The following is a 20,622-nucleotide window of genomic DNA, read 5'->3' on the forward strand; positions in this document are numbered from 1 at the left end:
ACACCTATACTAATACTTACACCGCACAGTGTTTAGCAGCTTGTACTACACGTCATGTTAATTGTTAACTTCCTGTTAATGTTTATGAAGTGAGAGAAATGCTGTTGATGTCCTGCATGATAACGGAGACACTGGGAAACGTGTTTGTTTATTTGCTACTTCAAATAGTAGTAGAAGTGGTTTTTAATAAGGAAATTTGCAACTTTATTCTGCCGCTTCAAGACAGGGAATGTGTGGTAGTCCACAGCACTGACCATTTGGCCACAGTATAATTATTGCCATGTGATAGACCAGTCTGTGCTTTATGCCTGTCCTTGTTCTCACGACGTTGTTTAAAGAACTACATGTATTTGTTTGTTTGTGTGCTCCTGTCTGTCTAGGAATGTAACACCGCACACACAGGTGGATTTCAAAGTATGGAGTCACCACACCCTGAAGGCAGATGCTCTGCTGGGCAAAGCCACGCTAGACCTACTTCAGGCCTTGGAGCAGCATGACAGAAAATGTATGATTAAGCTACATCAAACATAAAGAACAATATGTAATGCCAGAGCTGTGTGTCTTTTCCTCGAATTTGAATGTTGTAAATGAAGCATTTCTGTGGAAGTGGTTCGCTTTATGTTTTTCCTGATGTCACTCTATTGTAATGTCCTCCTCCCACCCCACCCCTGCTTTGGCCCTACAGTGGAGAATGTGAAGGAGGTGCTGAAACTTAGCGTGGAGCAGAAGGGAGTTCTGGTTCCAATAGGAGAGTTAACCGTCTACCTAGATGGCCTGACTGTCACTGACCAGGAGGAGCTGGCACCGCTTACGAACGGCAATGCAGCAAATAGCATCAGTGAGCTGAGTATTTATATGTTAGGGATGGGTGATGGTGGGGTAGCCATTTTTAATTACCGTGTGCACTGGTGAATGCCAATCAATGAGGAAGCACAGAGAGAAAAATGACACCCAAATATGCATACAGATACATGTACTCAGGAAAATACTGGTGCATTATCTCATAATGCAGTGCTAGTACCTTGTATACTTACCAATTCTTGTTGTCTGAATTCATTTACTAAATATACATTTGTTTGCAAAATCTAACAGCTAACATTGTCTTCTTCAACTCTCTTCAGAAGTCCAACAAAATGGCAATGCCATCCATGAAAATGGAGACTCTTCTTCTTCCTCCTCAAGGGCTGCCAACAGGTAAATTAAACAAACCAGCTATTCAGGAGCATTTTATGTTGCTCCATGTATTTCAGGAGGAAGAATATTCTGCCTACTTCACTTGTCAGCCTGTAATGTCCTCGTCACAATACGTCCTTCAAACTAAGGAGCGTGCTTATCCTCCACGAAAGGAATGCTAGCAGTTGTGTCTTAGCACAGTTTCACCACAGTGTGCTCTTTAAGAACTCATGAAGGCATTTTTTACATTTCTGTTTGATATTTATCTGTTTGTTTATTTTTACCTCAAAGAGGTCTTGGTCCTGACTGTGTCTTCCTTTTTCTCAGTTCTGGATATCTCCTTCTCCTGCTATAGGCTCCCTTGTTGCCCCACTGGTACCAAACTTTATTATCTGTCACACTGTAAATGTGCCCTTCAATGAGGCTAACAGGGTTTTCATTGGAAAGCCACAAAGGAAGCGCGTTTTTTTCAGTACAACAGACAGAAGGTTGGTGGGAGGGCTGTGGCTGCCTGTCTCCTCTCTGCATTGCAGCTGCTGAGAGGACTGCAAGAAACAAGCAGGGGTATATTTAAATCTTAGTGGTGTTCCCCCTCTTTAGTAGAGTACACAGCCAGATAGGAAAAGCAGCCAGGGGGATATTTGTGGTGGCAAGACAAAATTTTCCCATGTCATTCCTGTCTAAATAATGAAATCTTAGAGGCTATCTTGAAGATTTCCGGGGTGTTTTGGCGACACCTGTAGTTACTGGGGGTAACCGCAAATGCATTTTAATATCACAGGTCACATAATTCTGGGGGCAGCAATATTGTCGTGTTAGTAACAGTCAGACAGTAATTGGCCTTTTCCATCATTTTGCGAGTGACCATGATCTGATTTCATGTGGCACACGGCATGAGTCTGCAGACAGCAGGGTACAGTGAAAGTGAAAGGAGATTGTTGCTGAGAAGTTGGAGTGCCTGCAGCTCTTCATCTAACAGCACACTGTGGCACACTGCTCCTTCTTGTTCAATAACTCCCTGCAATATTTCAGACTGATCCAATGACAGTTGCCTTATTGTGTAGATGCATTTTTGATGAATGATAGCAGTGAGTACAAGCCAAATGACAAAAACGCTGCATTTCTTGACATTATAAACGCCAGCTCCTGTTTCACCAGTCATTCGGAAATAGATGGTGATTTAGCAGATAATTATTTAGATAAAAATCATCTTCTTCATTTTTTAAACTTGGGCTTAGCCTTCCTGCTCCTTTCCTAAAATGTGGCGTTGCTTGTTGCATATAAAAGCCAGTCAAACAGAGGTGAATGTTCGACTATTTAGCTGAGACCCAGTACTTAGGGAACTTTCTGCCTTCTTTCCATTTGTTTCTCTTTACCTCTGAACTCATTGTCCTCGGTCCTATATAGCTGTTATTTTTGGATTTCTGACAGTCTTCACTCTATTGCCCGTCTCCTCTTTTCTTTTCACCCATTTCAACCTTCCTCCCTTCATTTTTCTCTTCTGAAATCTTAGTTTTACTTTGTTGTGTTTCCTCCCATCTTTGTTTTGCTTCTTCTTCAAATAGCTTGTGTATCCAATTTTCTTTAAAGAGTCAATTAGGTAGAGCCTTTGTGTGGAGCCAGAGGCACTGGGTCTCACAGCTTGTAAAACCACTTAATACTGGCGTCCATGCTGTCTCCAAGAGTGTTTGTGTTTTGCGCAAACTGCATCTTCCTGCTTATATAATTTCAGTTATTGCTTTTTGGTTTTGTTTGTTTACCTCATTAGTCTCTGTGCATCAGATTTCAATACTAAAACAGCAACTCCAGTTGCTTTTGATTTATTATTTTTAGTTAACCTTTAAATTGGAGGGAATGCGAGCCTTTGCTGGGCTTCACATTGACATTTTGACTGGGTCAGATATGGTGGGAAATTTGCTGGCATCACTTTCTGTGCAGTGCATCTTACTGAACATTGTGTATTAAGCATAATCAGAGCTTTTATCATTGCAGACACTGAGTTGGAAAATCAACATTCATTGGAGTTGTTCACACTTGTGACCCTTTCTGACGTTTGTCTTATTGCTGGCTGGCAACCCACCTCCTGCCTAGACAAAGCCTGCACTTGAGTCATAGCAGACTTCTGGTCATAGTGTGCACGTCTGAGGCACTGACTGAATTCCACGAGCTCACAAAAGGGCCTCTTCAGCTATGTCTATTATGTCACCATGGCATCCTATTATGTCCTGTCCTTACCCCTACGAGACAATAGTCTCAATGTCACAAGTGTTTTATCTGACACCAGCACACAGAGTGGAAGTAGCACACATTTAGCTCACCCTCATTAAGTCCTGTAAATTGAATTTTATAAGCCTGTTTGAGCCAGTAGAAAAAACTAAATCTTATTTTTTTCTTTTGTTCTTAGAAGTTATATGTTTTAGTTTTGGTATGAATATATACACATGAAGCATGTCTTATGTTTATTCAGGTATAGGATTTGCTAGGATGTAGATTTGAACTGCTTTTGACCTCCTTGTGTGTTTCCTCCTAAAGCACAGCGAATGGTTCAGACTTGGGTCCAAGGTCAGGTTCCTGTTCGGCCTCCAATGGTCTTGATGGTCAGATGCCCTCCAGTTCCTGCAGCCCTGCCCTCAGTCATGTCGTCAATGGAGATGCCACACCCAACTCCACCCCAGTCCACCAACCCTCAGACAGTGACACAGAGAGTAGGACGGGTGAGTTTTTGCCTTAGTTGCATTTCACAATGTGTTGATTAGGGTACCTTTGAAGGTTTGAAATAGAATCTCTGGGCTCTCAGGTTTGTGTGGTGTTTCCAGCCCTGTCAGTGCTACGCAGCCATACAGTCCCAAGATGTGTATTATTCAAATATGCTTTTCTAATTTATGGCCACGATCTCCTATGAGTGTAATTCACTTCAGAATTAGATAACATATCCACTGAATATATTCGATAAGCTAAAGGCTCATGTAAAAGATAAAATGCAAATTATTACCCAACCACCTCAATTATACATGTGCATCTTTCCTGCACGTATTCATTGTGTTACCTGGGCTCCACTTTAAGTGGAAGTTCTTCAGGGTTCACTTAGTCCTAGTGAACAGTAGAGAAGATCAGTAGATTCATTTTCATTAAGCAAGGCCTGTAATCTCTGCTGCTGTCAGCACCTCTGCCAAAAACTCCCTGGAGACATAAACAGAGGGAAGAGGAAGGCAGACTGCAGTATGCTGTGTGGGGCAGGCAGGGCACCAATAGCACACTGGCTACACTGAGCTGAGGCTGATGAGTGAATATTAATTCTTTGCTAGTGTGCTGAAGTTAGGGCTGTTACTTGAAAAAAATATCCAGTTCAGATGAGTTAGCACGAATGCTACCCATGTCTCCTCATCATAATTGACATGATTTCCCTTATTTCACTGCCTCACTTGAGTGACAAGCCAACTGGTGAATTGTTGTGTGAACGTCATCAATGTGTTTTTAAAAGGGCAGCAAATATCCTAACCTTTATCCATCCATGATGTCCGGTCCAAAATACTTCCATACCTTTTTCCCCACATTTGAACATGTTGTTTAAATTTCATATAAAAAGTGACACGCCTCGTGAGCACCCAGTCATGGGGGAAAAGCAGTTCTTGATGCATATCTTTACCAGACTAATGGGCGCTTGTTGTACAGTCATCCATTTGAAAGGCGGTTCTTTTCCTGCGGCATCACAGATACTAAGTCATAGATGGAGGAAGTGTTCGGTCCATGGATATAAACAGCACCATTGTCATTCTCTGACTTGTCTGCAGTGAATGGAGAGTCCTGTGATGCTGCTTTGGAGCCATCCTCTGCTACAGCTGGTGATGTGCTGCCCCCTGCAGATGATCAGGAGGACTCCAATCAAGATGCCACCGTGCCAGACTCTGACACCGCACCAAATAGCACATCTCAACCCCTGTCCACCTCCACACAGGCTCCAGCCTCCTCTTCTGCTGCTAAGCCTACTGATGGCACCACTGCTGCTGCTTCCTCCACATTCACCTCCACAGCACAAGGGGCCACCACCATCACAACCTCCTCATCATCGTCCTCTTCCTCCCCAGCAATAGGAGAAGCGAATGCTTCAGGAGCTGGTGGTGGTAGCAGTAGTAGCAGTGCAACTGCAACTACAGATGGGGCTAAGCCCAGACAGCAGGCCCCCAGTGCTGGAGCATCAGATCCTCTGCCACCAGGGTAAAAACCACCAGCAACTGCTCATTTTCTGCATTCCCAGGTGGTTTAGCATCACTGTCTTTTAAACTGTCATTATTACATTATAAGAGTCTTTATTGTATATTCAAAACGAATATAGATTATCAGATAAAAAATCTAAATATTGTGAAGTTTCACAATAAATAAGAGCGTTCCATCTTAAAGTGATACTCCAGGCAAAATATATCTCTTGAGTATCAAACACTTATACACTTCACAAGTACTCATATTTCACTGAATTGTAGAAAAGAAATCTGTTGTAGATTTTCTGTCCTTTTATTTCTATCCATCTCTGTCCTCTGGCACAACTTCAGAAAGCTTTTTTATTAGCAGCCTACTTTTTTCCCCACAGTTGTAAACTGTTTTTTCTTGTAGGTGGGAGCAGAGAAAAGACCCACATGGGAGAACATACTATGTAGACCACAACACCAGGACTACTACCTGGGAAAGACCACAGCCACTACCACCAGGGTGAGCACTGCCCTTTGCTTTCTTTCTGTCTTCAGCCTTTTTCAGACATGGAATCTGTCAGTTTAGTAGGTTTATCTGTCCATTTTAGCGGGGGATTTTTGGCCCCATGTAGAAGTCTCCATAACACCTTGTTTACATCAGATGACTTTCAACCATGTCTGCATCTAAACAAAAATTGTGCAGTTGCAGACCAATGGTGACTACATAATAATAATAATAATAATAATAATAATAATAATAATAATAATAATAATAATAATAATAATAATAAAAGTGTCCTGATATATGAATATAACCAAAGAGCAGAAGGCAAACAGTCCAGTGAGGCAGCATGTTGTTCTCTCCACCAAATTGATTATTTAATGCATCAATCTACTTGATATATCATTGCACTCATGCCAAGTCTACTTACAAAAATCAAGGTGGAAGTTATGTTCAGCGTTTGTTTGAGATACCTTTAACTTGTAATCTCTCAGTTTCAGTGAGAGCTAATGTCTGGTAACACATCGTCAAACAGAAGTGATGTTTCTATGAAGGGTTTTGATCATTTACAGTGATAGAACTTTAATTCATTGTATTCAGTGGTAAGTAGTTTCATCATGCTCCTTTTTTATTTTAATGTAATTGCCTATAAGTCAGTTTCAGGTATCAACAATACAAGAAACATTTATTTAAATCTCATCTTGAGAACCTGTGAAGTGTACCTTGGACCAGGCTTCCTGGTTGGCTCATTAATGTGCTTGTTGTGTACAGTGGCTTGTAAAAGTATTCATACCCCTCGAACTTTTCCACATTTTGTCATGTTACGCCCACAAACACAGATATATTTTATTATAATTTTATGTGAAAGACCAACACAAAGTGGCACACAATTGTGAAGTCCAAAGAAAATTATACATGATTTAAATTTTTTTGAACAAATAAAAAACTGAAGAGTGCGGTGTGCAAAAGTATTCAGCCTCCCTGAGTCAATACTTTGTGGAACTGCCTCTTGCTGCGGTTACAGCTGCAAGTCTTTTGGCGTACATCTCTACCAGCTTTGCACATCTAGAGACTGAAATTTTTGCCCATTCTTCTTTGCAAAACAGCTCAAGCTCAGTCAGATTAGATGGAGAGTGTTTGTGAACGGCAGTTTTCAGATCTTGCCACAGATTCTCGGTTGGGTTTAGATCTGGACTTTGACTGGACCATTCTAACACATGAGTATGTTTTGTTTTAAACCGTTCCATTGTAGCCCTGGCTTTATGTTTAGGCTCGTTGTCCTGCTGGAAGGTGAACCTCCGGCCCAGTCTCAAGTCTTTTGCAGACTCCAGCAGGTTTTCTTCTTGATTGCCCTCCCATCAACTCTGACCATCTTCCATGTCCCTGCTGAAGAGAAGCACCCCCTGAGCATGATCCTGCCACCACCATGTTTGACAGTGGGGATGGTGTGTTCAGAGTGATGTGCAGTGTTAGCTTTCCGCCACACGTAGCGTTTTGCATTTAGGCCAAAAAGTTCATTTCTGGTCTCATCTGACCAGAGCAGCTTCTTCCACATGTTTGCTATGTCCCCCACATGGCTTCTGGCAAAATGCAAATGGGACTTCTTATAGTTTTCTTTTAGCAATGGCTTTCTTCTTGCCACTCCTCCATAAAGTCCAGATTTGTGCAGTGCACGCCCATTAGTTGTCCTGTGGACAGATTCCCCCCACCTGAACTGTGGATCTCTGCAGTTAGGTGGACAGCTGTTTCTTGGTAGGTTTGCAGTTGTGCCGTACTCTTTCCATTTCTGGATGATGGATTGAACAGTGCTCCGTAGCTTGGGAAATCTTTTTATAGCCTAACCCTGCTTTAAACTTCTCCACAACTTTATCCCTGACCTGTCTGGTGTGTTCCTTGGACTTCACGATGCTATTTGCTCCCCAATATTCTCTTAACAAACCTCTGAGCCTGTCACAGAACAGCTGTATTTGTACTGAGATTAGATTACACACAGGTGGACTCTTTTTAGTCATTAGGTCAACATTCGATCATTCAGCAATCATTAGGCAACTTCTGAAGGCAATTGGTTGCACTCAGAGAAAAGGGGGCTGAATACTTTTACACACTGCACTTTTCATTTTTTTTGTTTGTAAAATAAATTTAAAATCATGTATAATTTTCTTTATACTTCACAATTGTGCGCCACTTTGTGTTGGTCTTTCACATAAAATTCCAATAAAATATATTTATGTTTGTGGTCGTAATGTGACAAAATATGGAAAAAGCTCAAGGGGTATGAACACTTTTGCAAGCCACTGTGTCTGTTTATTGATTGGCCTGTCCATCTCCTCCACTCTGCTAGATGGGAGCGCCGAGTGGATGACCGGGGCAGGATCTACTATGTGGACCACAACACCCGCACCACCACGTGGCAGCGTCCCACTATGGAATCAGTCCGCAATTTTGAGCAGTGGCAGAGCCAACGCAGCCAGCTGCAGGGAGCTATGCACCAGTTTAACCAGAGATACCTCTACTCTGTAAGACAATTCCCGCCCTTCCTCTATCCACGTGTCCCCTCAGACACTTTCAAAGCCCTCGCAGATTCAGTTTTCCTGCCTAAATGCGCTCACCACCTTTTTAAACTGTCCATGTAGCTCCAGCCATTCCCCAGTACTCAACCAGTACTACAGAAAATAGAGAAAATATACTGGACTCAGAGTAACTGAGACTAACCACTTTTAAAACTCCCTTTGAAGATAATTTACTTGCATGACTACTTCCTGGTCATTTGTGATGTTGTTAATCACTTTGCAGGTCTTTATAGTCTGTAATGGCTCAGATAGTGGATTTATTGTCTTGGTCCTGTGAACCATCATGTAGTGCTCTGAAAGGCTCCCTTGTGTTTTTGCAGAGTTTAAAAGGACCATTTTTATTGATCTGGCTCTTTAATGACAAATCACACGTATCTGATTTTTGTTAAAGCATCAGTTGTTTTTTAGTTTATTTCTATGCAGAATGCAGTCTAGACCTTTGCTGTACTTAAAAATGGTGTTACCACTGCACATAATGTGAATGTAGAAATGATACGTAGTGTGATACTGAACTCGAGCAAGTTTCAAAGTTGGTAAAAAGACAGGTCAGAAATCTATAACACTGCAGCACGCTCTGAAAATGATTAGCCTTATTGTAAGTACAGAATGAAACGACATATCTATGTTTTTATCTTCACACCCCAGGATATGTTTTTCCTGTCCTCATTGGCAAGAGTAAACAAGTTGTTATCAAACTTGTCGTCATCATCATGATGACCTTAGCGATCACAGCCGCGACGGCTACAAATTATGAAACCTGAAACTTGTCTCCTTTCCACCCGTTTCCTCGTCCCTGTCTGTGGGTGCGTTTGTTTTACCAGCCATCTCACTCAATACTCTGCTCACCCTACATTCTCACCTAGAGGTGAGAACTTTACCTTGTCAGAATTTAGAATATGCCCACCCCAGACTCTGATAATCTGGTTATCTTTGTGAGGGTCCTGAGTCTTTGATCCCCGCAGTGATGTCATCTTCACTGATGAGGATTACCTTACAATACAAATCAAAAGACAGACAGCTGGCAAGTATTGAGCAGTAACTTGCCACAGAGGCCCTCCTGCTAGCAATGTAGCTAAACTTTGGAACATTTCCCATTTCCTTGCTCCCTTTTGTGGAATATTCTTTTTCTGTTTTTTAATATCCTGCATATTTGGAATTTTTTTGACCAGACAAGTGTCCTGCTTGTGTTTTCTAAATGGATGTCTGTGTGTGCATCCCTCGTTTTCAGGCATCCATGATGTCTGCTGAGAATGACCCTCTTGGCCCGCTACCTCCTGGTTGGGGTGAGTTCACATTCTTTCTTCTTAATACTGCACATGCTTTCCCTTGGTGTCAGTCTGTACCATATTTTAAATGGAAAATAGAGTGACATCAACAGATCTCGCTCAAAAGAAAAACACAGAAATGCTATCCATTGTGACTATTTTCACGTGAAAATTGTTGTTTAATACTGAAGTATTTTACGATGCGGTTAAGTTGTATCAAGATTATTCCGAGTCAGCACTGGTGATAACCTGATGACCTGTAGCCATACTGTGGTGCTGACTGCCCATCCGTGTACTGTCTGTGTTTTTATCAACTTCAGAGAGGCGCGTGGACTCCAATGACCGAGTGTACTTTGTCAACCATAACACCAAGACAACGCAGTGGGAAGATCCCCGAACCCAAGGGTGAGCCCAGTGCCAGAAAAACCACAGCAGAAAAAAGTAGAAACTGTATTTTCCAGATATTTGAAACACATGAAAAGCAACAGATTTATTTTAAGAATCTTTTAGGAGTGTTGAAAGATGGCTAACTTATGGAATTAAACAGGATGATATATTATGATATATAATTCAGGGTTGCTGAAGATATTTTTTAATGGGAACTTAGGGTCACTTAGGAATTAATGGGCTTTTTTTTCTTTACTGCACCACAGTAAGATCTCTCTGAAGTCTGAAGTTTGATGTCGCCCATATCACAAAGCATGCCTCAAAGGGCTGTGAGCGACTTTAGCAAAACACTCAAACATGTAAAAAGTTGCAGTATATGCAATAAAACCGTAATGAGCAGTATTATAAATACATATACACAGAAAGTCTTAACATATGCAGTACATCTGTACAACCATGTGCACATGGAAGAGACTGGCATTTCTCTCACAGGTTTACATGGAGTGACTAGAGGGGATAAGTATGTTGGATTGTTTATCAGTGATTTTACTGGCCTTGTTTGCTGTCACAAACTGGTGTGCCAAAATAGAAGATTTTGCCTCATTTCCACTAGGGAGCTTCCCCAGAAGGTGCACAAATTATATTCTATGATATATTCTGTTTTGGCTGAAACCTGTGTCTGCTGTCTAGAAAAGTCACTTGGGGACACCCAAGCCTAGACACCGAGCTGAAAATCCTCCAGGGAACTTTGGCATAACTCTGAAATCGATCTCATTTGATGAAGCTGAATGATTATCAGTGGAGAAATTCTGAGGCTGCAGCTGTGGTAGAGGTTGTTGAATTTAGGCTGGAGGGGAGGTGACATCTGTTTTTTCTGACCTTGCTTGAAGGAAGGCTAGATGAACTCCTAGAGGAGTCGTCATTCTTTCTCAACAGAATACCACAAATGCCCTGTGACACCATGATACACTAACAATTAATCTACAAGGACAAGGCAGATAGAACTCCTTTGGGCTCCATATTCTCTGCGCTCAGATCATAGGATTTTCTTTCACAGTAGGTCTTTGTGTTTTTTGGCTGAAAAGTAAATCAGTCATGAGAAGCAGATTGAAATCAATATCAGGGTCTAAACCTGATATCATTACCTGACCCTGAAGTTCAGGGTCTGAACGTCCAGTTACATCACTACAGTATTCAGAGACTGCTTTCTTGAACCACTCCTCTAGCACAATGTACAGCAGGTTAAGATCTACAGGGAAAGAACAGTCTGTTACAGGGTATGTCGTGGAAACACTGTCAAAACACATCCAAGTCACATCACATGGTAGCACATGCAGGTTGGGAGACATTACGACTGAATAATTGAAATTCCATCACTGTTCAAGTTTTAAGTGGTTTTATAGATTAACATTGCTTTCTGCTCTGCTTGTTTTAAAGTGTTGAATGATGTTGGTAGTTTGGTTCAGTTGTTGAAGTTGATGTTCTTGCTAGCTTGTTTTGCCTGCTGGCTGAATACTGGAGAGCAATGCTTTTTTAATTTGCTAGCAATTTCTCTGCACATGCAAAGCTGCAGTAACGTTGTTCAGTCAAATGGACCATAACAGAAAATATTTGAAGTGTTGCCCAGAGTGGGTTTTATTAGCCCCGTGAGAAACTCCACTAAATATTATGAGTAAAGAGGCTAAAGAATGATGTGATAAGAGTCAGTGGCAGTTCATAATCGAGGCAAACTCTAACTTTCATTTCAGTACATAAAGTTCAGTTTGGCTTTGTCAGTAGGTTAAATTGTAGGCTACTATTAGTGCGTGATGTTCAAGCTCTTAAGTTGTTGGAGTTCAGGCAGCAGTGATTAATGTAATTCATAAGAAAAAAGAGGTTCAGGTTATGAATTGATAACTAATAGTTCCAATGATGAATTACATTTACATAGCACTTGCCAAGCATAGAGCACTAAGGGCTTTCCAAATACAATACAGTGATGGAGGACTATAAAAAATAAAGATTCAATGACGATATTAACACAAGGCAGAGGAGATATTAAAACATCTAAATCAGACTTCCACAGAGAGGAACATATTGGTGCACGACACGATACCTAAAATGTCCTGGAAAAGTCCTGGAAAATGATCTCAAGAAAAGACTGGAAACCCATCTTCACAAGGCAATAACTCACATACTGAAATACCATTACAAGATTGTTCAGCAATCCATTGAATTGTTTCGGGTCCACCCGCATCAACTTTTTACAGAAATATTGACATGATTTTCACACATTACCCTGATTGTATTACTAACATAAATGCCACTGGTGTGCGTGATTTCACAGCAGCTATAGTATGATAAACACAAGTCTATTGCGTAATGTTTCAAAGGTCCAGGTGGTCTGGATCCAGGTCTTATCCTTCAACGTCGCTTCCATTTCCCACATTTATCACTCCATGTGTATGATTGGTCCCTGTGCACCCAGGCTACAGAATGAGGATCCTCTGCCTGAAGGTTGGGAGATCCGGTACACAAGGGAAGGAGTTCGCTACTTTGTGGATCACAACACCCGAACCACCACTTTCAGCGACCCCCGCACTGGAAAGTCCTCTGTGTAAGAACAATTTTTGAAATGATTTACTCGTTCATGTGTGCTGTATTACATTACATGTTACCAGAAGACAGGCCAGAGGCTTCAGCAGCCTGAAGATCTGCAGCTGTGGGAGCTTATGCATAGTTTAGGGGAATGTTAACTTGAACCAGATGTGGAGGTGTTTGTTCCTTTAATTCATCCGATGTACATACAGCTCATGTCAGGTAAAGACAAATACAGCATGTGTTGATTCAGAAAAGGATGCCTCCCACCGGTGTTTAACTAAATGGCCTGTAATGTATTTAAGACCGGAAATTGAGGGAATGTGATAAATGTTCCCAGAAAGCCAGGAAATGTTTCCAAAGAATAACTTCATGAAATGTCAGAGCATATTTAACATGAGGAACATTTATTTTATTACATGATGAAGATTAAATTAATCCCCATTAAATTTTTGTTTTTTGTTCTCCTCAGCACCAAAGGCCCTCAGATTGCTTATGAGCGCAGCTTCAGATGGAAGCTCGCCCATTTCCGCTACTTGTGCCAGGTAGGTGTTCTCGTTCTCGTATTCCATCACTCTGTTTCTTGCTCACTAATGCGGATGTTATTTTTCCCTTCAAACGCATTCATGTTTTCCCTGTGTTTCCTCAGTCCAATGCTCTCCCAAGCCATGTGAAGATCACTGTCTCCAGACAGACGTTGTTTGAAGACTCTTTCCAGCAAGTAAGAGTCCTTGTACCGCTGTCCAGTTCCAGTACAAACTAGTGTCACACAGGACGTACAGCAATCAATTTCGAGTGCATATATCAGAGTTTTCCTCTGCTGTACATACAAACACATTTATGCCAGCTGTGCCTGTGTCACTTGCAGTTGTTTAGCTGATCTTGTGTGTGTTTTCTCTGTTCGTTAGATTATGGCCTTGAAGCCTTACGACTTGAGGAGGAGACTCTATGTCATCTTCAGGGGCGAGGAGGGTCTAGACTATGGTGGCTTAGCGAGGTAATACAAGTAGTATATATATTTCCATAACTTTTTAGAGCAAACTATCTTCTTGTCAAATGTAATTGATCATGTGCAACTCTCGTTTCCCCCTCTCTCTCTCTTCTCTCATCCTCCATCTTTTCCTCCTTTCGTTTCCTCCCTCATTTCTCTTCTAATTCATCCTTCTCACATACACTCTGTCCCCTTTGTCCTCTCCGCTTGCCTTTGTCTCACGTCACTTTGCAGAGAGTGGTTCTTCTTGTTGTCCCACGAAGTGCTGAACCCCATGTACTGTCTGTTTGAGTATGCCGGCAAGAGCAACTACTGCCTGCAGATCAACCCAGCCTCGGCCATCAACCCAGACCACCTCTCCTACTTCTGCTTCATAGGCCGCTTCATTGCAATGGCAAGTTCAGATGCTATCCACACACATGCAGACAGTCCTGGTAACATTAACGCTTGAGGCTGTTTCTTGTGCCATGTTTTCAGATTGACCAGCACTGTAAATATCTCTCTCTATTTATCCCTTGCTGCAGGCACTTTTCCACGGCAAGTTCATCGACACAGGCTTCTCTCTGCCTTTCTATAAACGCATGTTGAACAAGAAGCTAATACTCAAAGACCTGGAGTCCATCGACCCGGAGTTCTACAACTCACTTATATGGATCAGGTAATTTGTGTCTTCGATCTACATGAGTTGGGGCGTTTGATCCTGTTAGGCACAAACGATCACATGGACTCGAGTATGAACTGGCTCTTTGTTTTGGGCTTGGAGAGAGTGATTTTAATGCTTCTTGAAGTGGGTGATTTTGCATGCTGTGCTTCCAAAACTGATCGCACATTTGAACATGTTTGTCTGCAGAAAACAGAGGTGTTGACAGATACAATCCAGAGACGCTCGTAAACCCCACTGAATATTTGGGTTTATTCACGTTTAATCCGTCCTTCAACAAAACAGCAGCAAAACAACTAATCATCTGCAGTCATTTTTCGACTCCTGAACGAGGACAACCTCACACATACATTTAGCAGGGGAACAAACAGACCAGTCGTTATGTGTGGCATGCTAGGGAGGCTGCACACAAAGCTGCCCGGGCTGAAAGACAACAGGGCTTCTGCCTGCTGCAGGGACAGCTGGCGGCTGCTTGGTAAAATGGTTCTGTTACCAACGCTGTGTCCTCTCGTGGCTCCTGACGCCACACTATGGCTAGGCTGCTTGTTTCTTGTTTTATAGGGATGCAATCTGTCTTGGATCCTCTGTCTTTCCCGCATCTCCCTCTCACATTTTCAACTTCCTGTAATGTCATCTCTTGCTGCATTCACTTGCACTTGGACATCTGATTTTTTGGCCTTTTGATTTTATGTTAATGTTTGGAAACTTGAATATCTGAGAATTATTTGCTTCTGTTTGCATCAGTGAGCTGTTCACCTTTGATTACAATGTTATAGCAACACATATCTAATCCCTCCACAGGGACAACAACATTGAAGAGTGCGGTCTGGAGATGTACTTCTCAGTAGACATGGAGATCCTTGGGAAGATCACGTCTCATGACCTTAAACCTGATGGTGCCAATGTTCTTGTCACTGAGGAGAACAAGGAGGAGTATATCAGGTTCAGTACACCCACTGTTGTGCCATGACAGCAACAATACATGACCTCTCATTATCATTTTGAGTAGATACCTAATTACTTTTGAAACTTACAAAGTACGTTTTTGCTGTCTGCCTCGCAGTCTGATGGCAGAGTGGAGGTTCTCACGTGGGGTGGAAGGTCAGACCAAAGCTTTCCTGGACGGCTTTAACGAGGTGGTTCCACTCCAGTGGCTCCAGTACTTTGATGAAAAGGAGCTTGAGGTGAGCGGCATGGCCGATGCTGGCAGTGCAGTGACATGCTCTGGTCTTTCCTGATTGTTTGTTTTAATCCCAATAACCCACCCTGCTTCACAGAGCTTTCAAACCATCATACAATCTGGGAAATAATGGAAATAAAATGGAAATACGAGTGTTATTTGCTCTGGCTGTATTTACCACATCATATGCAGATATAAACAAACCTTTTACCGTATCATAAGCAGACTAAGATGAAACAATCAACAATTTAGTCGAGTTTAACTTTAAGCTACATTCCTCACAGTAACAGCTAGCTAGCAAAAACTAGCAGAAGATGTTAACAGGTTCTAATTTGTGTACTTTAAGCTACTATCTGCTGCTTAACTGAAATATCATAAAGAAATACATTCACTTGAGGAATATCCTACAGTTTTGAACGCTTGTCGTCCTTTGGCTCAGACAGCACAGTAGAGCTGGCAGCAGTGTGGGCTGCACATGTTGGGAGAATGCACTGTGCATGCAGAGGGTTGTAGTTTCACTGAATTCCTACTTTGTGGGATACTGATGAAAGATCGGTTTGGATACTGTTAACAAAAACATGCCAGAAGACCTGTCATTGCTTTTTGTGACTATTTCCCCCCAGAAGTGTTAATCACTGAAAGAAACAATATTTAGATTGCAGTTGTGCAAAACTCTCCAAGCATTCTGGGAATTAACCATCCATCCCTCTACCCCTGTTCAATTTCTCTGTCTGTCTGTCTGTCTGTCTGTCTGTCTGTCTGTCTGTCTGTCTGTCTGTGCGTGTGTGTGTGTGTGACCCAGGTGATGCTGTGTGGCATGCAGGAAGTGGACCTGCAGGACTGGCAGAGGAACACAGTGTATCGTCACTACACAAGGAACAGCAAACAGATCATTTGGTTCTGGCAGGTACAGTCACACACACACACACACACACACACACACACACACACACACACACACACACACACACACACACACACACACACACACACACACACACACACACACACACATATACCCTCTACTGTTTATAATGGAGAGGAGCAGAATATCCCATGCATTCCACGAGGCGTTGCACATTACTGATGCAGTGTTACTTACACAGAAAGGCAACGTTTTCTCTTTTGAGTTCATGTTAATATGATTTGACATATCATCTGTCTAGTCAGTAGTGTGTGGTCACTGATGTGTGTGTGTGTGTGTGTGTGTGTGTGTGTGTGTGTGTGTGTGTGTGTGTGTGTGTGTGTGTGTGTGTGTGTGTGTGTTGTCACTTCCTCCCCTGCAGCTGGTGAAAGAGGTGGACAACGAAGTGCGACTGCGGCTCATGCAGTTTGTCACTGGAACCTGCAGGCTTCCTCTGGGTGGCTTCGCTGAGCTGATGGGTCAGTGACAAACACAAAGACAAACACATTTACCACCTAATCATTCAGACTCCTAGAGCTGCAGAAGCATACTGCACACATGCATGATTACAATCTTCTCACCCCTTGTCTGTTGCATCGCAGGAAGCAACGGGCCCCAGAAGTTCTGCATTGAGAAGGTGGGGAAAGACACATGGCTTCCTCGGAGCCACACATGGTGAGTGGAGGGCTCTGCCTCATCCTTCTCATACAGGGTTTTGCCCCCAATTCACAGGGGTTTAAACAAATGAATAGTTAGTTATGATTCAAAGAAATAATAATGATAGAGATACTAAAAAACATGAGAAACACTAAAAGTAATAAGTAACTAATAACATACCTTACAACTATGATTCTAGCATTCGGTGACATTCAGTGTTGACGGTCTGCCATCTTTGTCTTTTCAGTTTTAACCGTCTGGACTTGCCTCCTTACAAGAGCTTTGAACAGCTGAAAGAGAAGCTGCTCTTTGCCATCGAGGAAACAGAAGGATTTGGCCAAGAATAGAGGGAGGGGTCCTCTTGTATTTCCCTTCCTCCTCCATTGCTGTTGATTCAGCCAAGTAAAAACAAACTAAAAAAAAATTGCACAAGATAACCACCAATGTATATAAGCTATTTTGTCATTTTAAACCAAATCTTAATTTGCAGCATCATTTTTGCCGCAACCCTGTCCCCCAGCCCTTATATATTATATAATACCCCATCATGAAATATGCAAGCATTTCAGCATTTTTGCTCCACTGTTTAAAAACAGAAATCATGGATATTTTTTTAATTTCCTCCCCACTGCTGACGGGCTTTTTAAAAGAGACTTAAAAGTGTTTTTGAGAGGATTTTATAGTTGAAGCGCAATCTTCTTTTAAAGCTCTAGTTCTATAGAGCTTCTAAAAGGCAAGAGTAGTATTAGGGTCTGGTGCCTGAACCCCCCCACCTCCCCAGCTTGCATGGCTGCCTCTGAAGACGAGAAGACTGCTGTGACCAGCCTCCACCACCACGCATACACACACAAAGACATTTTCGCATGGATGCTCTGTCTCTTAATGAGCTTTTTTTTTTCTTTTATACCATTATCATCAAAAAAGCAAAGCGTTCAGGATGGACTGATCTGAAGCAGATGAAGAATAACTCTCCTACAGTTTTTCTCTCAGCGAGAATCTGGAGACCAGCCCAGAGTCAGAAGCATCAGCAGATGCCCCCGTTTGGATAAAGACAAAAGTTGGGGACAAAAGACACTCGTGAAGTTGGTGGAGGTTACTATATCAAAAGGAACAAGGGGACTTGAGGAAAATATTCAAAACTGAAGTAAAGGAGTGAGCTGTGCGTGTGGTGGTGGGGTCTGCGGGTCATAGTTCTGATGTTGAAGCCAGAGACGATGTGTCAAGCCGCCTAGACTGCAGCTTCAGCTGGCAAGTAAGACACACCAGGACGACATGCTCAGTTGTCATTTAAAGACTGAGCTGTGTGGAAAATCACTTAGGACAAAACAGCAACAAAAAAGAAGACAAAACACAGACTGTGGCTCACCGGTTCTTGTGTGCTTGGCTGATTTTGTCCCATTGAATTTTGATTTTGGACTTGCAAGTGTCTCCAGTCCTGTGAAGCCACTGTGACTTACAGACATGATTATGCTCATCTGATAACATGAAGATCACATTTCCTTTACCTCCTAAGTTATAGGCAACTATGGAAAAATCGCAGCAGCATATGATATTTGGCCAGCTTGTGTTGTAATAAGGTCCAAAGGACATCCCGTTCATGAATGTACTTCCTTAAGCACATACACACTGTACTGAAAGAACCTGTCGCCAGCTTCTCACTTCTTAGCAACCAGTAACTAATGAAGCCACTGCTCCATAAAGTCCAAGTATTATTGCAGAACTGTTTTATCATGGCAGGAAATGTCTTTCAAAGTTCCTCAAGTTTTTTTCCTACTTTGGTCCGTGAACATAAAGGAGCTCAGAGGCCTGAAAAATATCAAATTTCATGTCTTGAATGACTTGAAAGCAGCACATACAACCATTTAGAAATATTGCATGCTGGCAGCACAGAGTGACAGCTGGCCAAATACAAGAAAATAAGCGCTAAAACCACCTGAGCCTGAGTAGTCCTTGAGAAAATTTGGGCTCCTGAAAGTACTAACTGGGTCGTAAGTGTGTATCTGTGCAGTATTGTTCTGACACATACAGTGTGTATCTGCCGTTCGGCCTCCAGTCAACAGTGTGACTACAGTCTACACTGAAGCCTCAGCGCTGAGCCCACTTTCTTGAGATGATCCACTTTATTCAGACCATGCTCCTCATCCTCAGGTTTTATGCTGACATGAGATAGCCTTAGCTTATTGAACGTGTGTAGAAATCAGTAAAGTTGAGCCTAATTCACACACAAATGAAACAATAAGAATCCATTAATGAGACACTAACGTGCCACAGACCAAATAATGTGTGATGCATTGCATTGGTGTATGTGTTTTTGCTTTTGCACCCCCGCTTTCCCCTCGTCCGTTCTTTCTTTCAACGCTTCAGAAGACGTGCTTTGTTTTTCATCATGTCACGTTTAACGCCATTGTTTCGAGGCAACAACTGGTGCTTATTCTTTCAGTCAGCGGTCTGAACGCAGCGTCAAAGTGTGGCAGTGGCAGGCCGTCCTTGCTTTCTCCAGCATCGTGTTTTCTTTTTTCAGACCACTGCAAACAGCGGCGAGCTGCTTTCGACTCTAGGAGGAGCTTGTGATTGCTCAAGTTACCAGTCGTGTATATAACATGCGTTCAGCTTGTCCCTGTGAAAGAGCCGGAAGGAGGGACGACAGTATGAAGAAAAACATTTACTGTAGCAAAAGGAGCCGACTCAAGAGAAGTCAACACTGCTTAACTTTGTGCTTCCTTTTGAACAGAAACCTGTAATCAAAGAAAATCAACTGTGTATGTGAATATTCATTGTATAAAGATAATGAAAGTAAATAAAGTACTTAAATATTCTAATTAATTACACAGAGCCGCCACTCCATTGATGGAAATCTGTGATGCCTTTGTTCTTATCAGAGATAGATGGGACGCTTCAGGTCGCCTTCATCGTAGCGAGTAACAAGAAGTATCACCTGGACAGGTGTGTGCCCTGGAAGCAGAACGGATTCATGCTGCTGTTTATCACGTCAGCAGGTGACCGTGCAGCCGGGGACTTCTGGCCGCGCTGACTGCGGTCTAGGCCACCTGAAACGCATCCAAACTGTAACATATCGCGTGTAGATACACACTGTAAACACCAACTACACTGTACAGAGCGCCCCTTTACTGGAGACGATGTGTATAGAAGATTCATTTTTAATCTGCTTTCACCCATTTCAATGAAGAGAGATGGATTTATGAGATACAAATAAATACGTGAATAAACCCCCCTCCATGACCACGCTTTATTTTTCTTTGTTGTGCGATTATCGGGGGACGAGAGGCCTTTCTGCTCAGGATTCACAACAAACTATTTCTATTCTGTTCTTTAAGAGAAATGAAATTATGTGCTCTTGGTTTATCCTTTTTTTGATTGGATCTTGCCTGTGGAAAGAACCGTATTTAATAAATGTATCTGACCATCTTTACAGCTGGTTTGAATTCATTTTCAGTTCAGTCACTGTGTGTATGACTGTAATAAGAGCTGTTAGATGAGAACGTACAAATCAGACTCGTGCTTTGCTCTGCATGCTTTCAGCTATAGAAACTATTCAAGTGTAAATCTCATT

The 20,622-nt window shown here is 42.2% G+C and overlaps 1 protein-coding gene across 1 annotated transcript in view; it reads left to right on the forward strand.

The window, feature by feature from the left end:
• LOC139346508 (NEDD4-like E3 ubiquitin-protein ligase WWP1) overlaps window positions 1-20,279 on the forward strand; it is a 31,159-nt gene extending 10,880 nt beyond the window's left edge. Inside the window, exons 5-25 of the mRNA XM_070985572.1 lie at window positions 381-505; window positions 686-838; window positions 1,122-1,194; window positions 3,706-3,887; window positions 4,965-5,388; window positions 5,782-5,877; window positions 8,201-8,375; window positions 9,658-9,712; window positions 10,015-10,099; window positions 12,549-12,677; window positions 13,131-13,203; window positions 13,308-13,379; window positions 13,567-13,655; window positions 13,884-14,043; window positions 14,174-14,307; window positions 15,112-15,252; window positions 15,374-15,494; window positions 16,293-16,397; window positions 16,777-16,873; window positions 16,997-17,069; window positions 17,299-20,279. Coding sequence (XP_070841673.1) covers window positions 381-505; window positions 686-838; window positions 1,122-1,194; window positions 3,706-3,887; window positions 4,965-5,388; window positions 5,782-5,877; window positions 8,201-8,375; window positions 9,658-9,712; window positions 10,015-10,099; window positions 12,549-12,677; window positions 13,131-13,203; window positions 13,308-13,379; window positions 13,567-13,655; window positions 13,884-14,043; window positions 14,174-14,307; window positions 15,112-15,252; window positions 15,374-15,494; window positions 16,293-16,397; window positions 16,777-16,873; window positions 16,997-17,069; window positions 17,299-17,398 — 2,662 coding nt within the window. The 3' untranslated portion in view covers window positions 17,399-20,279. The remainder of the gene's footprint in view (window positions 1-380; window positions 506-685; window positions 839-1,121; window positions 1,195-3,705; window positions 3,888-4,964; window positions 5,389-5,781; window positions 5,878-8,200; window positions 8,376-9,657; window positions 9,713-10,014; window positions 10,100-12,548; window positions 12,678-13,130; window positions 13,204-13,307; window positions 13,380-13,566; window positions 13,656-13,883; window positions 14,044-14,173; window positions 14,308-15,111; window positions 15,253-15,373; window positions 15,495-16,292; window positions 16,398-16,776; window positions 16,874-16,996; window positions 17,070-17,298) is intronic.
• The last annotated feature ends 343 nt before the right edge of the window (window positions 20,280-20,622 follow it).

This window comes from Chaetodon trifascialis, chromosome 18 (assembly GCF_039877785.1).
Source record: "Chaetodon trifascialis isolate fChaTrf1 chromosome 18, fChaTrf1.hap1, whole genome shotgun sequence".
Classification (NCBI taxonomy): domain Eukaryota; kingdom Metazoa; phylum Chordata; class Actinopteri; order Chaetodontiformes; family Chaetodontidae; genus Chaetodon; species Chaetodon trifascialis.